Raw genomic sequence first — 20992 nt, forward strand, 5'->3', positions numbered from 1 at the left:
CAAGATGTTCAACAAATGCCAGCTTATTTGATGCTCACAACATTTACTGTAGCGGATGTTTAGCTAAAAACTGTCCTGCTGCTTCAATATGTTCCTCGCCATTTTTGTTGCATCTGTTATGTTAGGTTATGGTTTTGAGTGGCTGTGAGCTAGCAGGATGGGAACGGGGGCGGGCTTGCTCAGTGCAAACAGCCCCGCTTACAACTCAGAGGCAAATTTCGAATGAACAACTGCCGCTCTGCAGAAAATATGTTCTAGAAAACAACACCATTTTTTTTTATAACGGCATGCTTATAATCAAAGGACCACTGGGAATGCTTTGGAAATAGATCAAAAGATGATCAGAGTGAGACTTTAATTAGATGAAACAGGTTTTATTTGCTAAAGTGGCTACACGAAACGTTAGTGCCGTTTTCCACTCAAGGCAACCTTTGTTCAAAACCATGACGTGATGGTTTCTACTCTGCCATTTCCGTCTCTGTTTTTCTTTTTCAAAAACTATCTGCTGTCTGCAGAAGGGGTTTCAAGTATTTGCTTTGGTTTCTAAGGAACTGTGTGTGTTTGTGTGTGCAGGAGATGCCAAGTTTCATTTTCAATTTTGCAGTGTTTATCCTTCAGATTCCCTGCAATATGTCGTCAAAGAAGCATCCAGTACTGCGAGGGCAAATGTGGCAAAATTGCACCAAGGCTGACAGACAAAATTGAAATTGATGGCTGTCAGCCTCAAACAGCCTTTTATGAGGGGCCGGCTCCATGAGGGGATGATGTCTGAGTGTTTGGCGGTCAATAAAACCCTTTTATAAACCGAGATTCAGTTTCTATCTAACTCTGACATCTAAAATGTAAAAATGTGTATTTACAAGACAAAATTAGCATATTTTGTGCACTATTGGGCTCACCTAATTATATGACACACCTCCATTAAATGTTCGATTTTAAACTAATGTCGTTTAAATGACAGACCAAACTATAAGGCGCATTAAGCGAGACAAAATACATAAGTCTGTCACCCAGGCAGACTAAAAACTGCGTTGAAGGTAAACAGGGATGGGCAACTCCAGGTGGGTATTCCAAAAAGCAGGTTATGTGAGTTACCACGGTTTGTTTGAGGCCAAGGAAGCGGATAACCTCAGTTTTCTGTTCCAAAAATGAAGGTATGTTTCAGGGTATGTCAAGTTGAAAGGCAACTCATACTCTGTACATAACCTGCTCTGGAGCAGGTTTAGTTGAACCTTAGTTTGTTTTCAGAGAGGTGATGGAGCATGGCGTGTCCATTTGAAGATGATTTAGTGGAAGAAAAAGCTCAGATAATACTTTTTCCAACATGAGAGGGTGATAAGACCACGTATGGATGTTGGAAAGATAAACTTTGTACATTGATCTAACCTAATTATTTGCTTCAGTTCAGATAAATCATTTTTTTGAGTTAATGCAACCTAAAAATAACACATAATTATCAGACAGTTATTTTACTTTTATTCAAATTGATTAAATTAAGTAGGTGTAACTTTGGTGCTGCTGTTAGATCAGCTGCGCAAGGAATTGTGGGATACCATTCCCTTTGCCTGTCTGGACGGATTAGTTTCATTCTTTCTGCACCATGAGTGAGAGGGAAGGAGAGGGTGATAAGATTATTGAGCACCACTAGTACCGTGTGTTATGAGAGGCCGCCTGAGAGATAATTCAAACTTTATACTCACAGATATCATACTCTCACACACATACCACTACAGTCTTACTCACACAACCGTATACTCGCTTTCATATACTTCCTTGCTCTCTTGCTCGCCTAATCATACTCTCATATAAATATTGGTGTACTCTCTCATAAGTATTTATATACTGTCTTATAAGCACAGTCATATCTTCTTGTATTCACATTCATACATGCTAACAGAGACTTCAATACTTTGACATGTTCCACAGTGTCATTTTGCACATACAAACATACTTATGTAATATGGAAGTGACAAAATAAATGTGAATGCAAAACAACATGATATGGTATGAGAAGAAAAATAATTGCACATGTAAGAGAGTTGGATTGAAACGGAAGTTATTTTGATTAAAATGGACATAGAACTAAATTCTCAGCTTGCTATAGGTAATTTTTCAAGCGACGCGAAATGATGGACCTGACAAACCCCACCTTTAAAAAATTGGAGAATGGCGGATCGGGAACGTCTTAGTGAGGCTATAGGATTGCTAAATAACATCCTAAACACCACAACTGTTGCCTATACGATGTCCGAAATGTTGGAACAAAGTCGGCGGCCGCCATCCACAGGGGCTTTTTCTAATGAGGCAGTTGAGCAAGAAATGCGGCGGATTTTTAGAGCAGGTGCGTCAGGGAGCGCTAGCAGCATGTCCTCCGAAGCTAGACTCCGCGTCAACCATGTGACGTCACCACGGTATCAGCGTTTCGGGAGATGGACCTCAAACTCAAAATAAAATAAAACTTAAATAAAAAATAAAATAAAACTATGAAATAAAACTTTCATAGGAATTTATTATGAAAGAAAAACATTCAAGCAGCTCATCCAGAACTCCTAAACTTGGATTGTTACCCCCTTCAAGTTGCTGACTAATTGAGAGAGATATAGAAATTGTCCCTGCATATCCAGTAAGCTCGAAGAATAATCTGTTCATTAGCATGCTGTTATGTCCAACATTGTCAGTTTCTCTCATAATTTCCTGAACACATCTTAGTGCATGAGTAAAACATATAGTAATGTCAGCTTCATTACTATTTACTTGCCCCCAAAAAACTTGCCAGTGAAGAAGAAGAAAAAGAAGTAAGTATGCCATAGTTGTTTATCACTGGTCAGATAAAGCTGTAAAGTTAGCTAGTGCTAGCTAAATTTGGAGAATTTGTTTTTAAACATATTAACCAATGAGGTAATGAGAATTTAAGATTCCTTCCTGTTTGATCAAAGCAACTTCCTGTTCAGTCATGCTCTCCCACATATAGTATTATTCCCTCACATATATACCATCAAACTTTTGTAAATGCACAATCATTGTATTTAATTGAGACAATTATAGTCTTTTAAACACCTTCCTAGCACTATTTAAATAACTATGGAATATGCATAAGAGTATAATATAATTTGTAAGTAAAAAATAATTGTATTTGTAACAAAGAATAGTTGTGCGTATGCATGAATTTGATTTGCAGCTCAAACACTACCCTCTGTATGAGAGTATAGTAGTGTTTGTATGAGAGTATGATTGTGCATATGAGAGTAAACTGTTGTGTGAGTAAGACTATAGTGGTATGTGTGTGAGCGTATGATGGTATCTGTGATTATGAAGTTTGAATTATCTCTCAGGCGGCCTCTCATAGTGTGTCAGTGCAAGAAATGAAGTTAGAATAAGTAATGATATATGAATGCTTGTTTATGGCAAATCCACACTGAATCATTCATTTCGACGATATAAAAAATGAGTATCAAATACATACATTTATAAATAGCAAATTTTGCAAAAGCTATAATAATTGTAGGTGACAAAAGTTTCCCATAGTTGTGTGGAATTTTCAGTTTTTTTACAGCATTGCTTTATCTTGCTGAGTATTAGGGTATGCCTGTTAACACCATCCAATATGGTTGACACGTTGTCTTTGACTTCTAAATTGGCATCTTTTGCAAGATTTCAGCTTTCCTGGTGCATTGTTAATAAAAAAAATCACATCTTAGGTTACTGAGCTAGTAGAGAAAGTAATTCTGCAGCAAAGACGTCTTGAGGCAAAGCAAACTTTGATTCGCTTCACAGAGTGAAACAATAAGCAGGTGTCAGAGGTAGACAGCTTTTCTCAGTGATAGGACGAGGGCCAAGTTTGAGAAGGGTGTGATGCTGTAATACAGATTGAGAGGTTACGAGAGGCAAAAATGATGCAACTATGAAGGGCACGTTTATGACTTTAAATTTATTGGAGTTGTGTTCGGGAAAGATTACTTTCCCCTTAAAGGGAGCCAAAGGGGTGCAGAACCTGGAGCTGTCAGAGATAATGAAGCTTCCTGCAGCTGCTGTAAAAGAAATTAAAATTTGTTTATGGGGCTGGATCCCTGTCTGATGCTGTAAATGTTGCCTAGAAAAATAAATAAATATAGGGGGGGGGGGGACTTCTTCTACACGGTGGCAGATAAGGAATGAATAGTGAGTATCAGAGATCAGAGGGTGCTGTCACACCGACTCTGACTACCGCAGATTTTGAAAAAAAAACATTGTCAGATAGAGGGGAAGTTCAATGACTGTCATGAAAAATGTTTTTTTTGCAGAGATTCATAGCTTTTTTTTTGAGGGGGGAGTGGTTTCAAGAAGATTGAAAACCGGATTGTCCAACATGTTTATGGCGTTTCAGATGTCTGGTTGTGGAATTGCAGCAAATCGCCAGTCACAAATTGGAGGTTTGAATCTATCTTGGGAATTCCTCATTGGCCAGGACAATAATCCTACCTTCCTTCTCCAGCAACACAACTACCTTAGGGGAGATTTTTTTTTTTTTAAACAGATAAAGATGACCTCAGGGTTCAACTGCTTGAAGTGGTATAGGAAGGGGAAAAAAAAGCATCAACAGAAAGATTATAAAGAACTGACAAATTGTTGGATCAAGATATAGAAAAATACACTGACCTTTAACAGGTAGTTTGGAGGATTCCAACAATGTGAGTTTCTATTTGGTGAATGTAAACACACAGAGGTGCAGTTGTTATCGTAAAATAAAATTGAAAGTTTGACGGTTGTTCTGACAATAAGCATAAAATAATAACAAAAATTAATATCAATAGAAGAGGAACAAACAAACAAAAATTCAGAAATTAGAATGTAATTATTTTAAAATTACATTAGTGTTGATGATACTTCAGATTTTCAGCAAGATCACTTCTGCATTAGTCACATGCACCCATACAGGGTTGACCAGTATGGAATCTGTGGACTTTTGGGTGGTCCAGGCCTAAAGAGGGCCCTACACACTGAAAAAGCGCTTTTGGCCAATGGTGTTCAAATTGGGGCAGCATGGTGGCGCAGTGTTTAGCGCTCTTGCCTCACAGCAAGAAGGCACCCGGTTCAAGTGGGGTTCTGGTTCAAATTCAAATTCAAATTAATTTTATTTATATAGCACCTTTCATGACAGCAACGACAGCTCAAGGTGCTGTACATAAAAACAAAATCAAATGCAATAAAATACAATAAGATACATTAAATTAGCCCCACACAATAAAATACACAAAGACAAACACCAGTGTAAAATAAATAAATAAATAAATAAAGATAAACAAGAGAAACCAGAAGGCGCCGTCTGCCCTGTCGTCCTATTGGCAGGGGTGTCAGTATAAAACCCAAACACCCCAGCCAAGGGTGAGAAAACACTCGTAAACAGTCTAATAAAATAAATATGTGTTAAAATATCATAAAAAGTATACAAGTAAAATTCTAGATTAAACAGATATGTATATGATAAAATGTCATAAAATACAAAAAATTCTAGATTAAGCAAATAAAATGATAAAATGATGTGATAAAACATCATAAAACATATAAAGATTGAAGAATAAATATATATGATAAAATATCATAAAATATAAAAGTAAAAAAAAAAAAATATATATATATATATATATATATACATTTTTTTAACTTATATATATATATATATATATATATATATATATATATATACATTAAACATAAAAAGACATAAAATCTAATTAAAAGCTAGTTTAAAAAGATGTGTCTTTAATTTCTTTTTAAAAACCTCCACATTGGATGAGGCCCTCACATCCTCAGGCGGACTATTCCAAAGACGAGGCCCGTAGTATCTAAATGAGTCCTCGCCGTGGTTTTTTGTCCTGACCCTGGGGACCTTCAGCAAGCCTGCACCTGAGGACCTATAAGGACTCTAGGAGGTTCATACGTTAAAAGCAAGTCTGATATAAAAGAAGGACTAAGACCATGGACACTCTTAAAAACTATTAAAAGAATTTTAAAATCAACCCTGAAGCTGACGGGGAGCCAGTGCAAAGATTTTAAGATTGGCGTAATGTGCTCCCTCTTCCTTGTTCTTGTTAAAAGGCGTGCAGCAGAGTTCTGGACTAGCTGCACGCGGTTGATAGTGGTTTTGTTGACACCAGAAAGGAGGGCATTACAATAATCTATCCTTGATGTAATAAAAGCATGGATTAAGATTTCAGCACTGGCTCTAGAGAGAAAGTGTCTCACTCGGGCGATATTCCTTAGATGGTAAAATGCAGTCTTGGCTACTTGACGTGTTTTTCAAAGCTAAGATCTGCATCTAAAATCACACCGAGGTTCCTTACTGTATCACATATTTTCATAAAGTGGGTTGACAGATAAAATTGGACTCTATCTCTCTCAGCTTCAGAACCGATAACCAAGACTTCAGTCTTGTCCTGATTGAGCCGCAAAAAGTTCTCTCCCACCCACATTTTAATATGTAAAATGCAGTTTAAAAGGCTATCCAGGGGTCCAGTGTCATCAGGAGACACAGCTACACACAGTTGAGTGTCATCAGCATAGCTATGAAAGTTAATGCCGTGAGTCCTGATGACATCACCAAGTGGAAGCATGTAAAGATTAAAATGTGTGGGACCCAGGATGGAGTCTTGAGGCACCCCACAAGTCAGTTTGTGCCTTTCAGATGAGAAATCATTTAAATTAACAATAAAATCTCTATCTGTGAGGTAGGATTTAAACCAACTAAAAACTGTCCCAGTAATTCCAACCATGTCATGACGTCTGTTTAAAAGGATAGAGTGGTCAACTGTGTCAAAGGCTGCACTCAGGTCCAGTAAGACTAAAACAGATACTTTCTTCATATAGGCATTGGACCTGAGATCATTTAAGACCCTGACAAGACCCCCATTGATGTTCTGGTTCAGGCTGGGGTACCTGAACCAGAACATCAATGGGGGACCTTTCTGTGTGGAGTTTGTATGTTCTCCCCGTGCATGCGTGGGTTTTTCTCCGGGGACTCCGGCTTCCTCCCACCGTCCAAAAATATGCTTAAAACATGCTTCATAGGTTTTTTGGTTAATCTAAATTGTCCCTAGGTGTGAATGTGAATGTGAGAGTGTGTGGGTGTGTGATTGTGGACACTCTATCCTGCGACAGACTGGCGACCTGTCCAGGGTGCCCCCTTGCCTTTGCCCACAAGTGGTCAGGATAGGCAGCCCCGTGACCCCGAAAGGAAATAAACGGAAGAAGAACGTTCACACTGAACAAGCAGGGAGGGGCTTCATCCACCACCTACAGTTGGAAGAGGCTTGACAAGTCTTGTGAATCTTGCTATCCTTTCTATATATGAAATAATTTATGTCACATGAGTCCGACCGAGGACAAACCGCAATTCTTATTTTCTTCTCCATGATCGATTTTTAATTGGTTTGCACCTCCGTGAACTAACCCTTGTGCTATCCTAGGCACTTTAACATTGGGAGTTGGGTCATCTAGACCCACTAGACAGTGCGATAAACCTTTTTTGTTCGATGATTTTTGATCTTCACTGGTGTCCATGGAATCTTTCCACCTTTATCCACCTTTGTCATGGTAGGGAGAACACGTCAATGTAAGGGTGGGGTCATCTAAGATAGCACAAGGGTTAAAAGGGACGCCATCCATACGTCATCACCAAGTCCCTGATTGTTCAACCTGGTTTAATTTGCAATGCGTGATCAGTGACCACGCGTTTTGCATGCAGAGCCCAACAATGGTCTTAGTTATGCATGACTGCGATAGTTTAGAATGCAGGAGCCCGAGACGGTCATTTATATAGACTTTTCATTGGTAGAGGCTGGATGAAGGTGGTGTGAACATAGCCTAAGATAGAATGCAGGTCTTGAAGCTTGTACAGGCACCTTAAGGGACGTAGAATGTCCTACTGTTTAGGGATGGGTATCGTTAAGGTTTTAACGGTACCACTACTCTTATTGATACTGCTTATCGATCCGGTATTTTAACGATACTCTTATCGATACTTTTTGAGGACGAAAAATAAATAAATAAATAAATAACAAATTAAGAACATAAAGTGTTTAATTTCCTCATTATGCAACAGCATAACATTTTACTTTATACATTTTTCTAGCTTGAAAAGTAAAATACATGAAAAAATAAGTTATTTAAAGAAAAATAAACAGCAATGTTTTGACATATTGCTTTCATGATGTAAAGATAAAACAAATTAAATAAACTCCTCACTCTAAAATAGGGCAACATGGTGGAACATACAGGTAGATTGCAGAAAGCCGCACGTTCCTTTTTTTTTTAATTCTGCATATGGTGCGTGATTTGAACTATAATACATTAATGTTTGCTAATAATTTACTTTTTTCTGCCAGTCAAAACTTCAAGGGTTTTCGGGGGAATTTCCATTGTATTCACTTCCATTACAAGCCGCAGACGTTCTTGAGTGCGTGACGCGGTTATTCCTGTTCTCCTTAACTCCGTAACACCAAACATGAACGTGCATCCCCAACACACTTGTGTGCGCTCTCACTCACTCTCGCGCGGCACACGCTCCTTCCTCTTACACACGCAGCGCACTGACACACATACACATCCTCACTCTACAACACCTATATGGTTAGTTCTGTCATGGTGCCTCCGGCTGCTACCTCCTACTCCCTGCTCACTCATTGGAACCAGCTGGCCTTTATCACCTCATCACCTGCCAGACCATTCATAAGGTGATCCATTCCAGCATACTACGCCAGTCCGTTGTACTCACTCCGGTGCTTACGCCTGGTCCTGAGCTAAGTAATCTTGCTCTAGTAAATTAAGCTTTGTACTTACCGCTCCTGTCTCACGTCTTCAGATCAGCTCCCCTCTGGTCACACTGGTTCCTCGCTCCGTTCCTGTTACGCCGTCCCCGGTCCCTCCTCTCTTCAAGCTGGTCACGCCGTCCTCTGGGTTCCACCTCACCTCAAGCTGTTTTCACCGTCCTCGTGGGCAACCTCCCCTAAAGCTGGTTTCATCGTCCTCGGCGTCCGTCTCGCCCCAAGCTGGTCTCGCCGTCCTCGGTGCTCCACCTCGTCTCAGGCTGATTACGCCGTCCTCGATGCTCGGCTTCGCCTCAAGCTGTTTCCATAGTCCACGACGTCCGCCTCGCCTCAAGCTGGTCTCGCCATCCTCAGTTCGGACTACGTTGAATTGCTCACGGACCCTGACTCTGGCCTTTCGATCCTGGAGCGTCTCTAACCTTAAATATCTTGATCCTACCTCGCCTCTGAGTTTCTTCCAGGTTACAGCATCTGGGTCTACCTAGCAGTCAGATCATGACAAGTTCATTAGTTAGATAGTTAGTTGTTACTGTTATTTGTTATTAAAGAATACTGCGTTGTAATTGTATTCATTTGTGACGCGGCTGCCGGGGGATTATGTGTTGGCCGGCGGCTGGGGGAGGGGGTGTTAACCGGGACGGCGCGACTCCTGCTGCTTCATCAGCGGGGTGATCAAAAATCCCACACGTCACAGCTCTAGTTTATATCTTGTGGGACACAAAAATATGCCACTTCTCCAGTACTGATAGCAGAACCGTTGAGGTCAGATCATACCGATACTGCGGCTTTGAAGAATGTTGCCCCGGGGCTAAGTACCCATCCCTACAACTGTTGTGCGTGTAGTAAGGGCAGCGTAAGGTATTTGTAAGGATTATGTAAGTTAAACACATTTCCAAGTGATGCTGTGAAATGGTGTCCTCAACACAGCACTCTAATATTGTGTAGATGCGTATTCAGGCCCCTTAAGGACTGAATGTAATTGCTTCACGCAGAGAGTGAATGATAAACATATTTGCCCGTAAGGTCCCCACACAAACTACACTCTAATTTTCTCATTCAAACAGTCAGGTTGCACACAAAGAGCACAGACTAATCACTTGGACAGCAACAACAAAAACAGGCTCCCTGCCCAGTGCACTGGATTTTGGGGGTCAAAAAGAGGAAAGATTCGTTCTTCTTTACTTACCCTTACGTTTTGTTTGTTCACTACGACTTGTCATCGCAGCATGCCTGTAGAAAGATGTGCTTGAACATTTTTGCTCTACAGGGTCACAGAACCGCCTACAACCTTGATATGTTATGCTGGCCAGCTGATTTGCCCATTTTTTTTGCCTGCAGAGAGCCCGTGTCCACCTATGAGGATGACTGGCTAAGTCATTACTGTCTTCACAGCTTGACATCATCATGTGTTGACATTACTCTTGACATCATGCATAGGTAGAAGGGTTCGAATATTTTAGGCAATGATTTGTCATACTCTATAGGGAAACTTCCAGAAACTCTTGGCAAACTTTGTTGCCATCAACAACAGGAGAAGTTTTTTCAGCAGCAACCAGCTGATTTGCTCTAATGCCCTCTATCAGGGAGCTCCGCGAGAGGCTTTAAAGCGTTGTGCAATAAGAAGTGACCATGTAAAAGAACCAACAGGGTGAAAAAGATGAAAATAAATTGGTCACTGAGGGAGCCAAAGGCCAGGGGACCACTGGCCTTTGGCTTAGCCTCGGGGTATCCGTGCCGCTGAGCAACTCTTGCTGTCTCAGGTGGGGTACATGTAGACCACCACTCCTCCTGAATGTTCCAATTAGCCAAATGTCAGGAGGTACAAATCAGCCTTTTGAGGCAAGGTTATACATAATCATTCTGAAAAGGTTGTCCACCACATGTTGGGAAAATTTCATGAAATGTTGCTGCTTGTGCTGAATGGGGATCTAAAAAAAAGAAAGTGCTTTCTTATGGAAATATACACAGAAATGGTGCCTACTGTGTAATCAGTGTAAAGTCTGACTGGAGTTTTTCTGAGCCAAAAATGACTATAATGAATGCTGGGAGCCTCACACTGTTAAGTATAACAGCTATGTTTGGGATTATGCTAATTTTGTTTCGGCATTTGCAAAAAAGGAACCAGGAGTGGACATGAACAAAAAAGAAAATGATGAAAATAGAGGATATAAAAAGGGAAATACTACATTTAAGAGAAAATAGAGTTAAAACATGATCTAATTGGTTGAGGAACTTGTTGATTTGATGAAACCAAGAGATCATTTTCATCATTTAGCTTTGCTTAAATTGTCCTTTCATCAACAAAAGTATCTGAAAGATGAATGTAACAAAACCTTTGAATAGTTAGAAGTGGTGATGACGATCAAAGTATCCCTTGTGCTATCCTAGTGGGTCAAGATGACCATTGACGTGTTCTCCCTACCATGACAAAGGTGAATAAAGGTGGAGAGGATTTCATGTGATCCATGGACACCAGTGAAGATCACATATCATTGAATATAAAAGGTTCAGAGCACTGTCTAGTGGGTCTAGATGACTTTACTCTCAATTTCAAAGTGCCTAGGATAGCACAAGGGTTAAGACTGTGGTCAAATATCCCAAAATAGCCACAGCGCTGAAACCTAAATGTAAGTTTTTCAGTAAAAAAAGCAGGTGGGTGTGCGGCAGCATTTGTAATCAAGAGGGAGCATTTGCCCATTTAGGGGTTACATGGTGGCAGTCCAGTGGCAGGAAGGCAGCAGTGCGTTAATTGACTAATAGGAGGGTCTCCAAGGACCCCAAAATCGTTTGATGATTGGCCGATTTCAGACTGCAACCCTGCAGCTGCCCCCATGCGGCTGTACCATTTAAACCGTCCGGTAGCAGTACAGGCAGTCAACGATGGCTGTTGACATGGGTTGGGGGCCTGACGATGACCAAACACCAATCTGGCGATCCCGGCCACTGTGGATCCTGCATTTAAATGGGGAGACGCCATTAATGCTGTACAGAACCCATCATGGCGTTGACAGCAGTTGATACGATGAATACGAAGGGAAAAATACTTGAAGTGTCGTAGAAACTTGTGTGGCTACGCGTGAGTGCTGATGTCCAGTTGCCTAATCACACACTTGTGAACGTACGTAGCTTAGGCATTTTTTTTTTTTTGCATTTTTCAAAAGTATTTTTTACTGCTTTGAGATTTGCTTCACTATTTTTCCGTTTAACATACTAAGGGTTTTAGATTTCCAAATTTCCCTTCCATCCATTAATGAAACACGAGTTTGCAGACAACCTGCTTCTGTTTTTCTGTAGAACTGATGGGCCTGGCTACATCCGAGCTGTGAATTGATCAAACAGTCAAGCTATGTCTGACCACCATCCTCAAAGGTGAAGCTGTCCAGCTGTATCACTCACAAAAAGGTTAAAGGTCAGGGTTAGCTACCAAAGAGCATTCTCAGTCCTGACTTGACACCCCCTCAATGCTCAGTGAGGAATAAGCAGAAGACATGAATTTTGCATTACGACTGCAGGGTTCAAAGCCTTTAAACTTTTTTTTTTTTGTATATTGCTTAAAACTTGGAATTTATCCTTTTGAAATGATTTTGAATGTGAAACCACACATTTATGTGTCAAAATAGCAAAAATATTGCTTGAAAAGACAGTTAAATCGCTTCATTGTAAATATTCGCTGGTGGTTTTGACATGTATGTTTGAAACAAAGTGAAGTGAAGTGAAGCAGAGGCCGAATTGATCCCTAAAGATTTAAAAAAAAAAGTCTCCCTACAACATTTTTTACTAAACAGATTTTTCATTGAACCAAAACCTCAACAACTCGCACTATTTCAAAACTAGTATGTCAGAAAACAACCCTATCAATCATACATGTAGCAATATCAATGCTGTGTAATTGGGCTCTGTGGGTAAGTCTGTTTGCTCAGGTCCTCCATTAAATTCACGTTTTATAAACAGGACAAATTGGCAAAAACGAGTAAACAACATTGGGTGGTAAGGTTGTAACAGACACTACAAAGACTGGAGAACAAATAACACATCTTATGGTACTAGTGAGATCTTGGGTATCTGGTTATTAGGTTTTAATGGCATTCTTCACTTTTAATTCATGTGTTCAATATCAGCTGTACACAATACACACTTAAAAAAGGAGTGCCCACAGCAAAACCGATATTATATGAGGCTGTACTGGAAGTCGGATTTGTACTTACCAAGTCTCCTGTGCTGTGTAGCACAAAAAACAGAAGTAATATTACGAGATTAAAGTTGTAAATTGTAAATTTACGAGAGAGAGAAAAACTCATAAATTAACAGCTATTTTTTATTACTAGAATAACTGTCCAGTCCAGCAAGTGAACATCGTGTGCAGCAGATCGAATTTTTGTACAACTCAATTTGATCAAACTGTCTCGGATTTGAACAGGTAAAATGAATGTTTATGCATAACTTTACAAATGTTTGTTTGATTTACGGTTTATTAATGTTTAATTTATTGATTGGTGGATCTCTGCAGCCTGTTGATAAAGCTGTCGGTATCACTGCAGCTGTCCACTTCAATCCATTCTTCCTCCCCAAAGGGCAAGATCTCCAAATCTGTGTGATGCTTCCATCTGAAGAGGCCCAGTTTTTGGCACATTCTTTTCAATGTTCAAATGCAAATAAAAGTTTGATTTTAAGTCGCCAAAGGTTCAGAGTTTCTTTTTTTTTTTTTTTTTAAACCTATCCGAAAATAAAGCTTTGCAAAATGTCTTTCATTTCTGAGCACGGCCTTGATAAACAAAAAACTTCGGCGGTTTTCTTTTGTTAAATTTTTTCTTGTAAAATGTATATGTTTTGAAGTCATAAATGAACGAGATGTCTTAAATTTATAATATTAAAACTTGTAAATTGACTAGAAAAAAAGTAACACATTTAACGTATGACTTTTAAAGTTGTAAATATAATTTGAAAGTTACTGCTTCTTTCTCGTGAATTTATGACTTTTAAAGTTTTAATTAAAAAAAATCAGTTTTTAAACCAGCCCTAATACTCCTTTTTAGTGTTGAACATAATGAAACAGATTTTTTTCACCTTTTTTCCCCAGAGGTAAAGAGAGGACTAGACCGTACATCAGTTTTTTTTTTAGAAACCAGCATATATTTCAGAACGCAACATGTGCATATTTGCATGTGTCAGATGAAATTTTAAAGCATGCCCTAACAGTTTGTGAACATATCTACTGTAAAAAAAAAGAAAAAAAAAACATTTCACTACAAATGACGATATGCACTTTCATGGAAATAAAAGAGGCAGCTAAACAACAGAAAGGTAAGGAAATCAAGAAAACGTCAAGCAAATTTTGCATCTGAAACTGTTCGAAGTGATTGTTTTAAACATCGTCACGGTCTTTTCCAATTTGACTCCAAAGTAGGCAGAAGTGTGGAAATTCAGAGATTGTTTCAGGCTTGTGATGATGAATCTAGTTCGTTTCAAACATACATTTTAATTTGCATTACAGGGTTTCAGAAAAAGCCCTTCCAATACTGTGTGTGGCTGTGTATTCCTAAGGGCAAACCAATCTGGTTAGCAATGGTGACCCAAAAAGTCTAAAAAAAAATCCACCAAAACAGGTGTGGAAAAAAAGTAGGCGTGTTTAAATGACCTGCTCCCCGCCTGGATCGTTGGCGAGACCAGGTGGCTGCAGGCAGGGGTGGGGGAAGGCCTGAAGGCGAACGCTGAGCTGTAGCAAGACTGAACGAGAAGAGGAAGTTGGAGTAGTTCTCATCCTGTTGTAGTTCTTGATAGTCACAGATTCCCACAATGCATTTAGTTTTTGTGGTTTTTGCAAGCGGGCCAGGCAAATTGCACCCACCCCTTTCTCAAAACGTTTTTAGGATGACTGACATGTGACGTCAGAGCAAAAGCTACCCAACATGCACCGCACACCAGTCGATCTGCACAGCGCTGCATTTGCATCCGCCTAGGTGATCTTAAATACACCTACTTTCGCATTCTGGATCACACAGGCAGAAAAACCAGCTTATGCATATGAAAACAAAAATATTCAGAGTTGATTGCAAACAAATGCTCGACATGTTTACAACATGACAGTGCACATTTCTAAATATACAGCTATGTTGCAGCCTATTTGTGTGGTATAATTTCGATTATGTTCAGTGCAACATGACCTCCTCCTGTTTGTCTGCAGGCCACTTTAATGCATCTTGTTTCTGTTCCATCAAGGACATTCTGGGCCTCTGAGTCACTGATTTTGACCCTTAATTTTACTGTTACATTGCTTTCTGAATATTGCACCATCATGTCAGTGAATGTAAGCAGTAACAAAGCAATGGAGTAGTCTTCTGAGAAGTAACTACTGTTTTATGCCTTAGCTTTGTGTCTCATAATAAAACATGTTTTGGTTATAATTTGCTAAGAATCTTTGTTAGTTAAATTTATAATAGGATTTACTGGAAAACATTTGAAAGATTGTTAGTAATTATTTGGCATAACAGTTATGTCTTCTACTTGTTATTTTATTCCCTCCTGTTTGTTCTACGCTACGTTCACACCAGGCATGGCAACGCATGTTCAAGCAACCATTTTCAATTAAAAGTCTACGTAAAAGCCCGTAAATGTGCGTTTTGGCCTTCTAGCCTAAAAACATTTACGTTCACGCGTAGCTAAGTTTTTGTCTGAATGCGAATTAATTCCCTACCCCTACGGCTCCTCCCTGTTGCTCTAATTGTAGTGGCATTTGGAGCTTTAGTGGCGTCCAAACATTTTCTTTTTTTTTTTTTTTTTTTTTTTTTTTTTTTTTTTTTTTTTAACTTGTCCTGTCCAACAGCTAGGCAAACAGATGAGAGCTGAGGGCCTCTTGTGTTGGACATATTTTATTCTAACAAGAGGGGTTATTCATCTTCAGACAAACCAAAGGTATGTCTGAATAAACCCCTTTTGTAATTGAGGCCAAACTTTATTAATTTCAATCATGTTTGAAAATCTTTGGTGTTGGACCGGACGGAAAAGGAAAGGGGGGAACAAGAGAGAGGGACGTTAGAGAGAGGGGGGGGGGTAGGAGGGTGATAATAGGAGGGGAAGGGGGGTAAGACCATGAAGCAGCATAGAGCAGACAGGTTTACTGGTTGTTTATCGTTACGGTACGGTTCAAATGTAGTACAAAAAGGGCGGGGCCTGTTCACACACACTCAAATATTATCAACACACCTGCTAGCCGCAGAAATGTCCACATGTCAGCATGCACACAAAACAGATAGTGTTCACGAACGCATACCTATGCCTTTAAACCAACTAGTGTGAAATCTTTCATTCATTCAATCATGCAAACTATTAGTGCAAAGGTGAGCTAACACCTGTGCTCAGGTGAGTGTTTATGTTCTTCTAAAATGGATGGTGGAATGTGAAAAGAAGGAGGAGGAGCGCCCAGCCACCCCCACACCCATACCCCCGCCGCAGCAGCAGCGGCAGCCGGAATTCCCCCAGCGCCACACGGGAACAGGCAGGGAACAACCGCCCCCCGGGCGACCAAGACCGCCACCCAGGCCAGGGCCAGCAGGACCGCCGCGAGGCCCCCAGAGCCAGAGAGCAGGGAGGCGCAGAGGGAAAGAGAGCGCCGCCCCAGCCCAGCCAGGAAAGCAGCCCCCCGCCGCGCCGGAAGAGCCCAACGCAGGGCCCCACCGGAGAGGGACGCCCACAGCCCCAGACGAGCACCCCACCACCACCCAGGAGTTCCGGGCATCCCCCCGCCCCGACCCCAGGTACGAGCCAGGACCCCCCAAGGGAGACCCGCTCCGCACTCCAGGCAGCCACCCACCCGGCCCACGGTTGGTCCAGGTAGGAGCAAGGCAGGGGCCCGCCGCCCCCGCCCAGGAGGGGGGAACCCCGGGGAAAAAAGGGCGGCCCATAAGGGATGTTATAAATATGGCCCGACCAGGCTCGGCCATGTTGGAAGTTTGGCGGGGCCCAGCGCCCAGGGGCAAGGACCAGGACCCACCCCCCAGGGACACGAACACCCCCGGCTCAGGTGTAATATGAACCCCCCCACCGCGCGGAGAGAGCACCGCCGGGCCCAGGGAGCCGGCACCCAAGGGACACGGCCGCCATCGCCAAGAGGCCCGCACCCCCCACCAGGGACGGGGTAGGGGACAGATGGACCCAGGTCCCACCTTCCTTGTAAAATGTGTGTGCGTGTATGGGTGTTTGAGAGGGTGTTTGTGTGCATGTGTGTGTGTTTATGTTTGAATGTATATATTGAAGGGGGAGGGGTGTGTGTACTAAGGGGGGTGCAGTTAAAATTGGCGAGTAGGGCACTAAGGGGACATCTCCTGATTACTCACAGTGATGTCCCCTCACCCTCCACACCAAGGGGCCCTAAATGTCTAAGGTGCGGTTAAAATTGGCGGGTAGGGTGCCAGGAGGACATCTGCTGCTTGCTTGCAGTGATGTCCAGGCACCCCCCCTACCAAGGACCCTACGTGTCTAAGGTGCAAATAAAACCGAAAGAGGGGGGGCCCACTCCATACGGCAACCATAGGAGGGGGGCCACTCCCAAGTAGCCCCCCCCCAAGGCGCATCGCAGGCTAAACCCCCCACCCCCTCACCCTAATATGAGGTTATATAAGGAAGGGGGTAAGTTGGGGACAGCTGGTAGACTGTCCCCCGGTGGTCAAACAGCCGTCCCCCAGCCCACCCCCAGCAAAGGGGCCAGGGCCACCCAGCCCAGGGGCCCACCCCCGGAGGCGCCGACACCCCAGGCCCGGCACCACCCACCCCACACAGACATTTTCTTTTTTTAAGGGGAAGCCGTGGCGACTCAGAACTGGCTATTCCTCCACTTGTGCGGTGATCCATGTCGCGCTTGTGACGAAGAAATACATTTCTTCACGTAGGTGTGCTCTGAAGCAAAGAAGTTTATATTTAAATGTAAGTATTGAGCTGTTGTTTTTGTATGACTTTTTGAAGTTATAAAACCGATATTTTGTATTTTCCCCGAGTGATTGCAGCTATGCGCTAAAAGCCCTGGGATTATCACACAGCCGCTACATAAATTTAGCATATTTGCCACGTATGAAATTTCAGTCTTTTTTATTACAAGCGTGATAAATGTAATTCATAAGTGTTTCTTGCGCTCACCAACGGGTCCTTACGTGGATTCGGTTTTGAGTTGTACATATTTTTGGTCAGTTTACGCATATTTTACGAATTTATTACGTAAATATCACGCAAATGTACATGTTTTTTGCAAGATGCATACGCAGATTTTTGGCTTTCCACGACCATTCCACGTATGTCAAACAGACTTTTCCCATGAGTACCACCGATTAATGACTTTTATATGATCTAAACAGCACACAGATCACGTTGTAATTAGGTAATTGACACACATATCACTAAAGAATTGCACATAAACAGCACAATAATCATGAAGGGTTCATGTTCTACTTAGGTTTATGTGCTCTTTGGGTGGTTTATTCGTACTTCTTCCGTGGTTTTAACAAAGTTCATATGTGATGCATCCATGACAATTTCACATAAAGACCAAAACTCTTATCACTTTTTCCACGTATAGTCACTTAAGACCAATTTTCATCTGGGCAATATGCGCAAAATACGTGTAGTGGCTGTGTGACATGACCTTAATGTAGATGACCAGCGACTATCCATGACGTCATCAAATGGTAGTAATGTTTGAATTTGAAGACATTATTTTTTCCATAAATCTCCGCTTGGAGGGCGTGATGTATGGGTAGGGAGAAGCTTTAGGCGTCAGGAATGAATCTGGATTCAGTCTTTGCGTCTGTTTTTTGGCTCTACGTACAAAACTCATGGCCATTAAATGCATGCTGAACGGTATACCAATTGAACTTTGACCAATCAGGGACTTGGGTTTGGTAGCGTCCCTGTCAATACAAAAAAGTGCCGACCCTTTGTAAATTGATCATGTAGGAGTAATTAACAATTGTGGTTCGTTCCAAGCTGGAACTATGACACAAAATCTTTCATATATCGGAATAGAGCTGTGAAAGAAAAAAACCTGGACCAAGATATACCAGATTTGCACCTCTTCGACATTTTGCACCAATCGTCTTCCTAATTGTGAGTACATGCACTAGTATTGGGTAGCACTAGTCCAGTGTGAACACCATATGCTAAAACGGCATTTAAGGACTCACGTTTAACGTGTTAATAAACATGTGACACAGGCTCAGTGTGAACGTAGCTGTAGTGCTTCCCAAATAAACATCAAAGCCAAATATCTACATGATCTTCGGATTCTGCTCCGTTTCATATAAATGTTCATATTCACCATTATAGTTCTCCTTCTCAGCTCAGCTGACAATGAGTTTGTGCTTATTTCCACCAAAAATGCTCTGTGCAAAGTACAACAATGGGCTAGCTTTATCAAAACAAGCTAACAGTTTGAGCAGAAACCAATAAATAAATAAATCATTTCGAAATTCATAAATCAATGTCATAAATCATAGTCATGAATCACAAAAGAGACAACTTGGGTTTGGCTTGCATAGCAAAGCAAAAATAAAAATAAAATAAAAAAATCACAGTAAAATGTATTTACAATTCTTTTTTTTTTTCATTTCAGCAAGTCTTTTTGTCTTCATCTCCACAGTGCAAACTGCTGTACACCATGTGACAGAAAACACGAGCGCACATATAACATACACTTTGCTCTTTTGAAGAGGGGGGATGAAAATAATAACACCGTGACCATGGTATCTGTGGCTGTACATAATATTTACAACTCAGCGGGGTCATTTCCCATACATTTCTGCCTTCCATTATTTTATGTCCTTTTCAGAATCATTCTGGAGGAGAAGAAAAAAAAAATCTTATAGCACTTAAAAAAACAGGGTCTTCACGGACAGACTGCAAGTAAAGATGCTTCATCCGGACTCTGAAAAAGAGGTAAAACACAGGAAAATAAAAATGTCACATTTTCTATTAAAAATAGCATATTTTCAGTCTTTCAAGCGGTCACACCCTTTCATGGCAAATCATTAATTTAGACAAAGTTCATAAAAAGGATGTGCAGACATTATTATTCAAGACACTAGTGTTATAGTTAATGTTAAATGTTCAATTATTTTAACTACCATATTTTTCGCACTATAAGGGACACTCGAAAGACTTAATATTTTTACACAGCACAAAAATGTCTGTTCGTTTTTTTTTACAAGTTCCAAACCCGGTTGAGAGTTACAGGAGTGAAGAGGCTATTTTTTTTTTACATGTTAGTTACTAACTAGGTTTGGAGATAGCTTAGTCACAGTAAAATTCGTCTTAACGGTATCAATCTGTTTATACGCATTACTAACAAGGTTGGCTGTTATTGTAAATACGCTAATGTGGCTAACGAGTAGCACTGTTGAACTGTTTGTTTACATGTTGCTAACAACATTGGGAGTTAATACTCCCTAACTACTAAAAAAAATATAGTGCACGACCATCTAGTGCTCTGGTTTTTAAAAACTATTCGGACACCATGCTTACTACTTGTTTTTTTTTTTCAAACGGCAAATATGATGTCATCGATTTCATGGAGTAAAAATAAGCGTTTTGAGATGGCCATTTATGAATCCACTGAGTTCTGAAGACGAAAACATTGATGTTTTATTGAAAATATACATTTCAAATACATTTTTTCGCAAAAATTGTTAAAACGCAATGCATTGTGGTCTATAGATTGTGGTCAATCTAGTGACCCTCGTTGCACTCTGGAGTTTTCGCAGAGACTTCTGGGAATTTTCTAGGGCACTCAATTTTGGAATTGTAGATTCAGACAGCACTACAAAATGGCGAACCTAGGTTGGGAGTTAGCATAGTCACAGTAACCTTTTTTTTTAGTGGTATACGCCTGTTTTTATGCTACTAACAGCTAAGCTAATGCTTCTGACATGGCTAACGCTGGCATGTTACAAACAAGTTCTGCAGTTACTTTAATCGCAGTAAATAATGTCAGATTAAAAGACTTATCTCTTACTCGTTTGTATCACTTAATACATCTCATAGTTCAGTGTGCCTTATATATGGCAAAAGTTGGAAAATAGACCATTCATCAATGATGAACTTTATGATCTGGTGCGCCTTATAGCGCAGAAAATATGGTACCTACTCTAGCATTCAGCTAAATCAAACCAAACCACCAGTTTATCTAAATGGAAGACACAGAGTCTGTCTAA

General features: G+C 40.8%; 1 protein-coding gene across 3 annotated transcripts in view; it reads right to left on the minus strand.

Annotated features, from left to right (window-relative positions):
* Positions 1 to 19175: 19175 nt before the first annotated feature.
* The window catches only part of LOC101156842 (roundabout homolog 2), a 125527-nt gene continuing 123710 nt past the window's right edge, over positions 19176 to 20992 (minus strand). For all 3 annotated transcript variants that reach the window (XM_023962382.1, XM_023962380.1, XM_023962381.1), the window contains one exon: positions 19176 to 19707. In XM_023962382.1, the coding sequence (XP_023818150.1) occupies positions 19706 to 19707 (2 nt within the window). In that variant the 3' untranslated portion in view covers positions 19176 to 19705. The remainder of the gene's footprint in view (positions 19708 to 20992) is intronic.

This window comes from Oryzias latipes, chromosome 14 (genome assembly GCF_002234675.1).
Source record: "Oryzias latipes chromosome 14, ASM223467v1".
Classification (NCBI taxonomy): Eukaryota; Metazoa; Chordata; class Actinopteri; order Beloniformes; family Adrianichthyidae; genus Oryzias; species Oryzias latipes.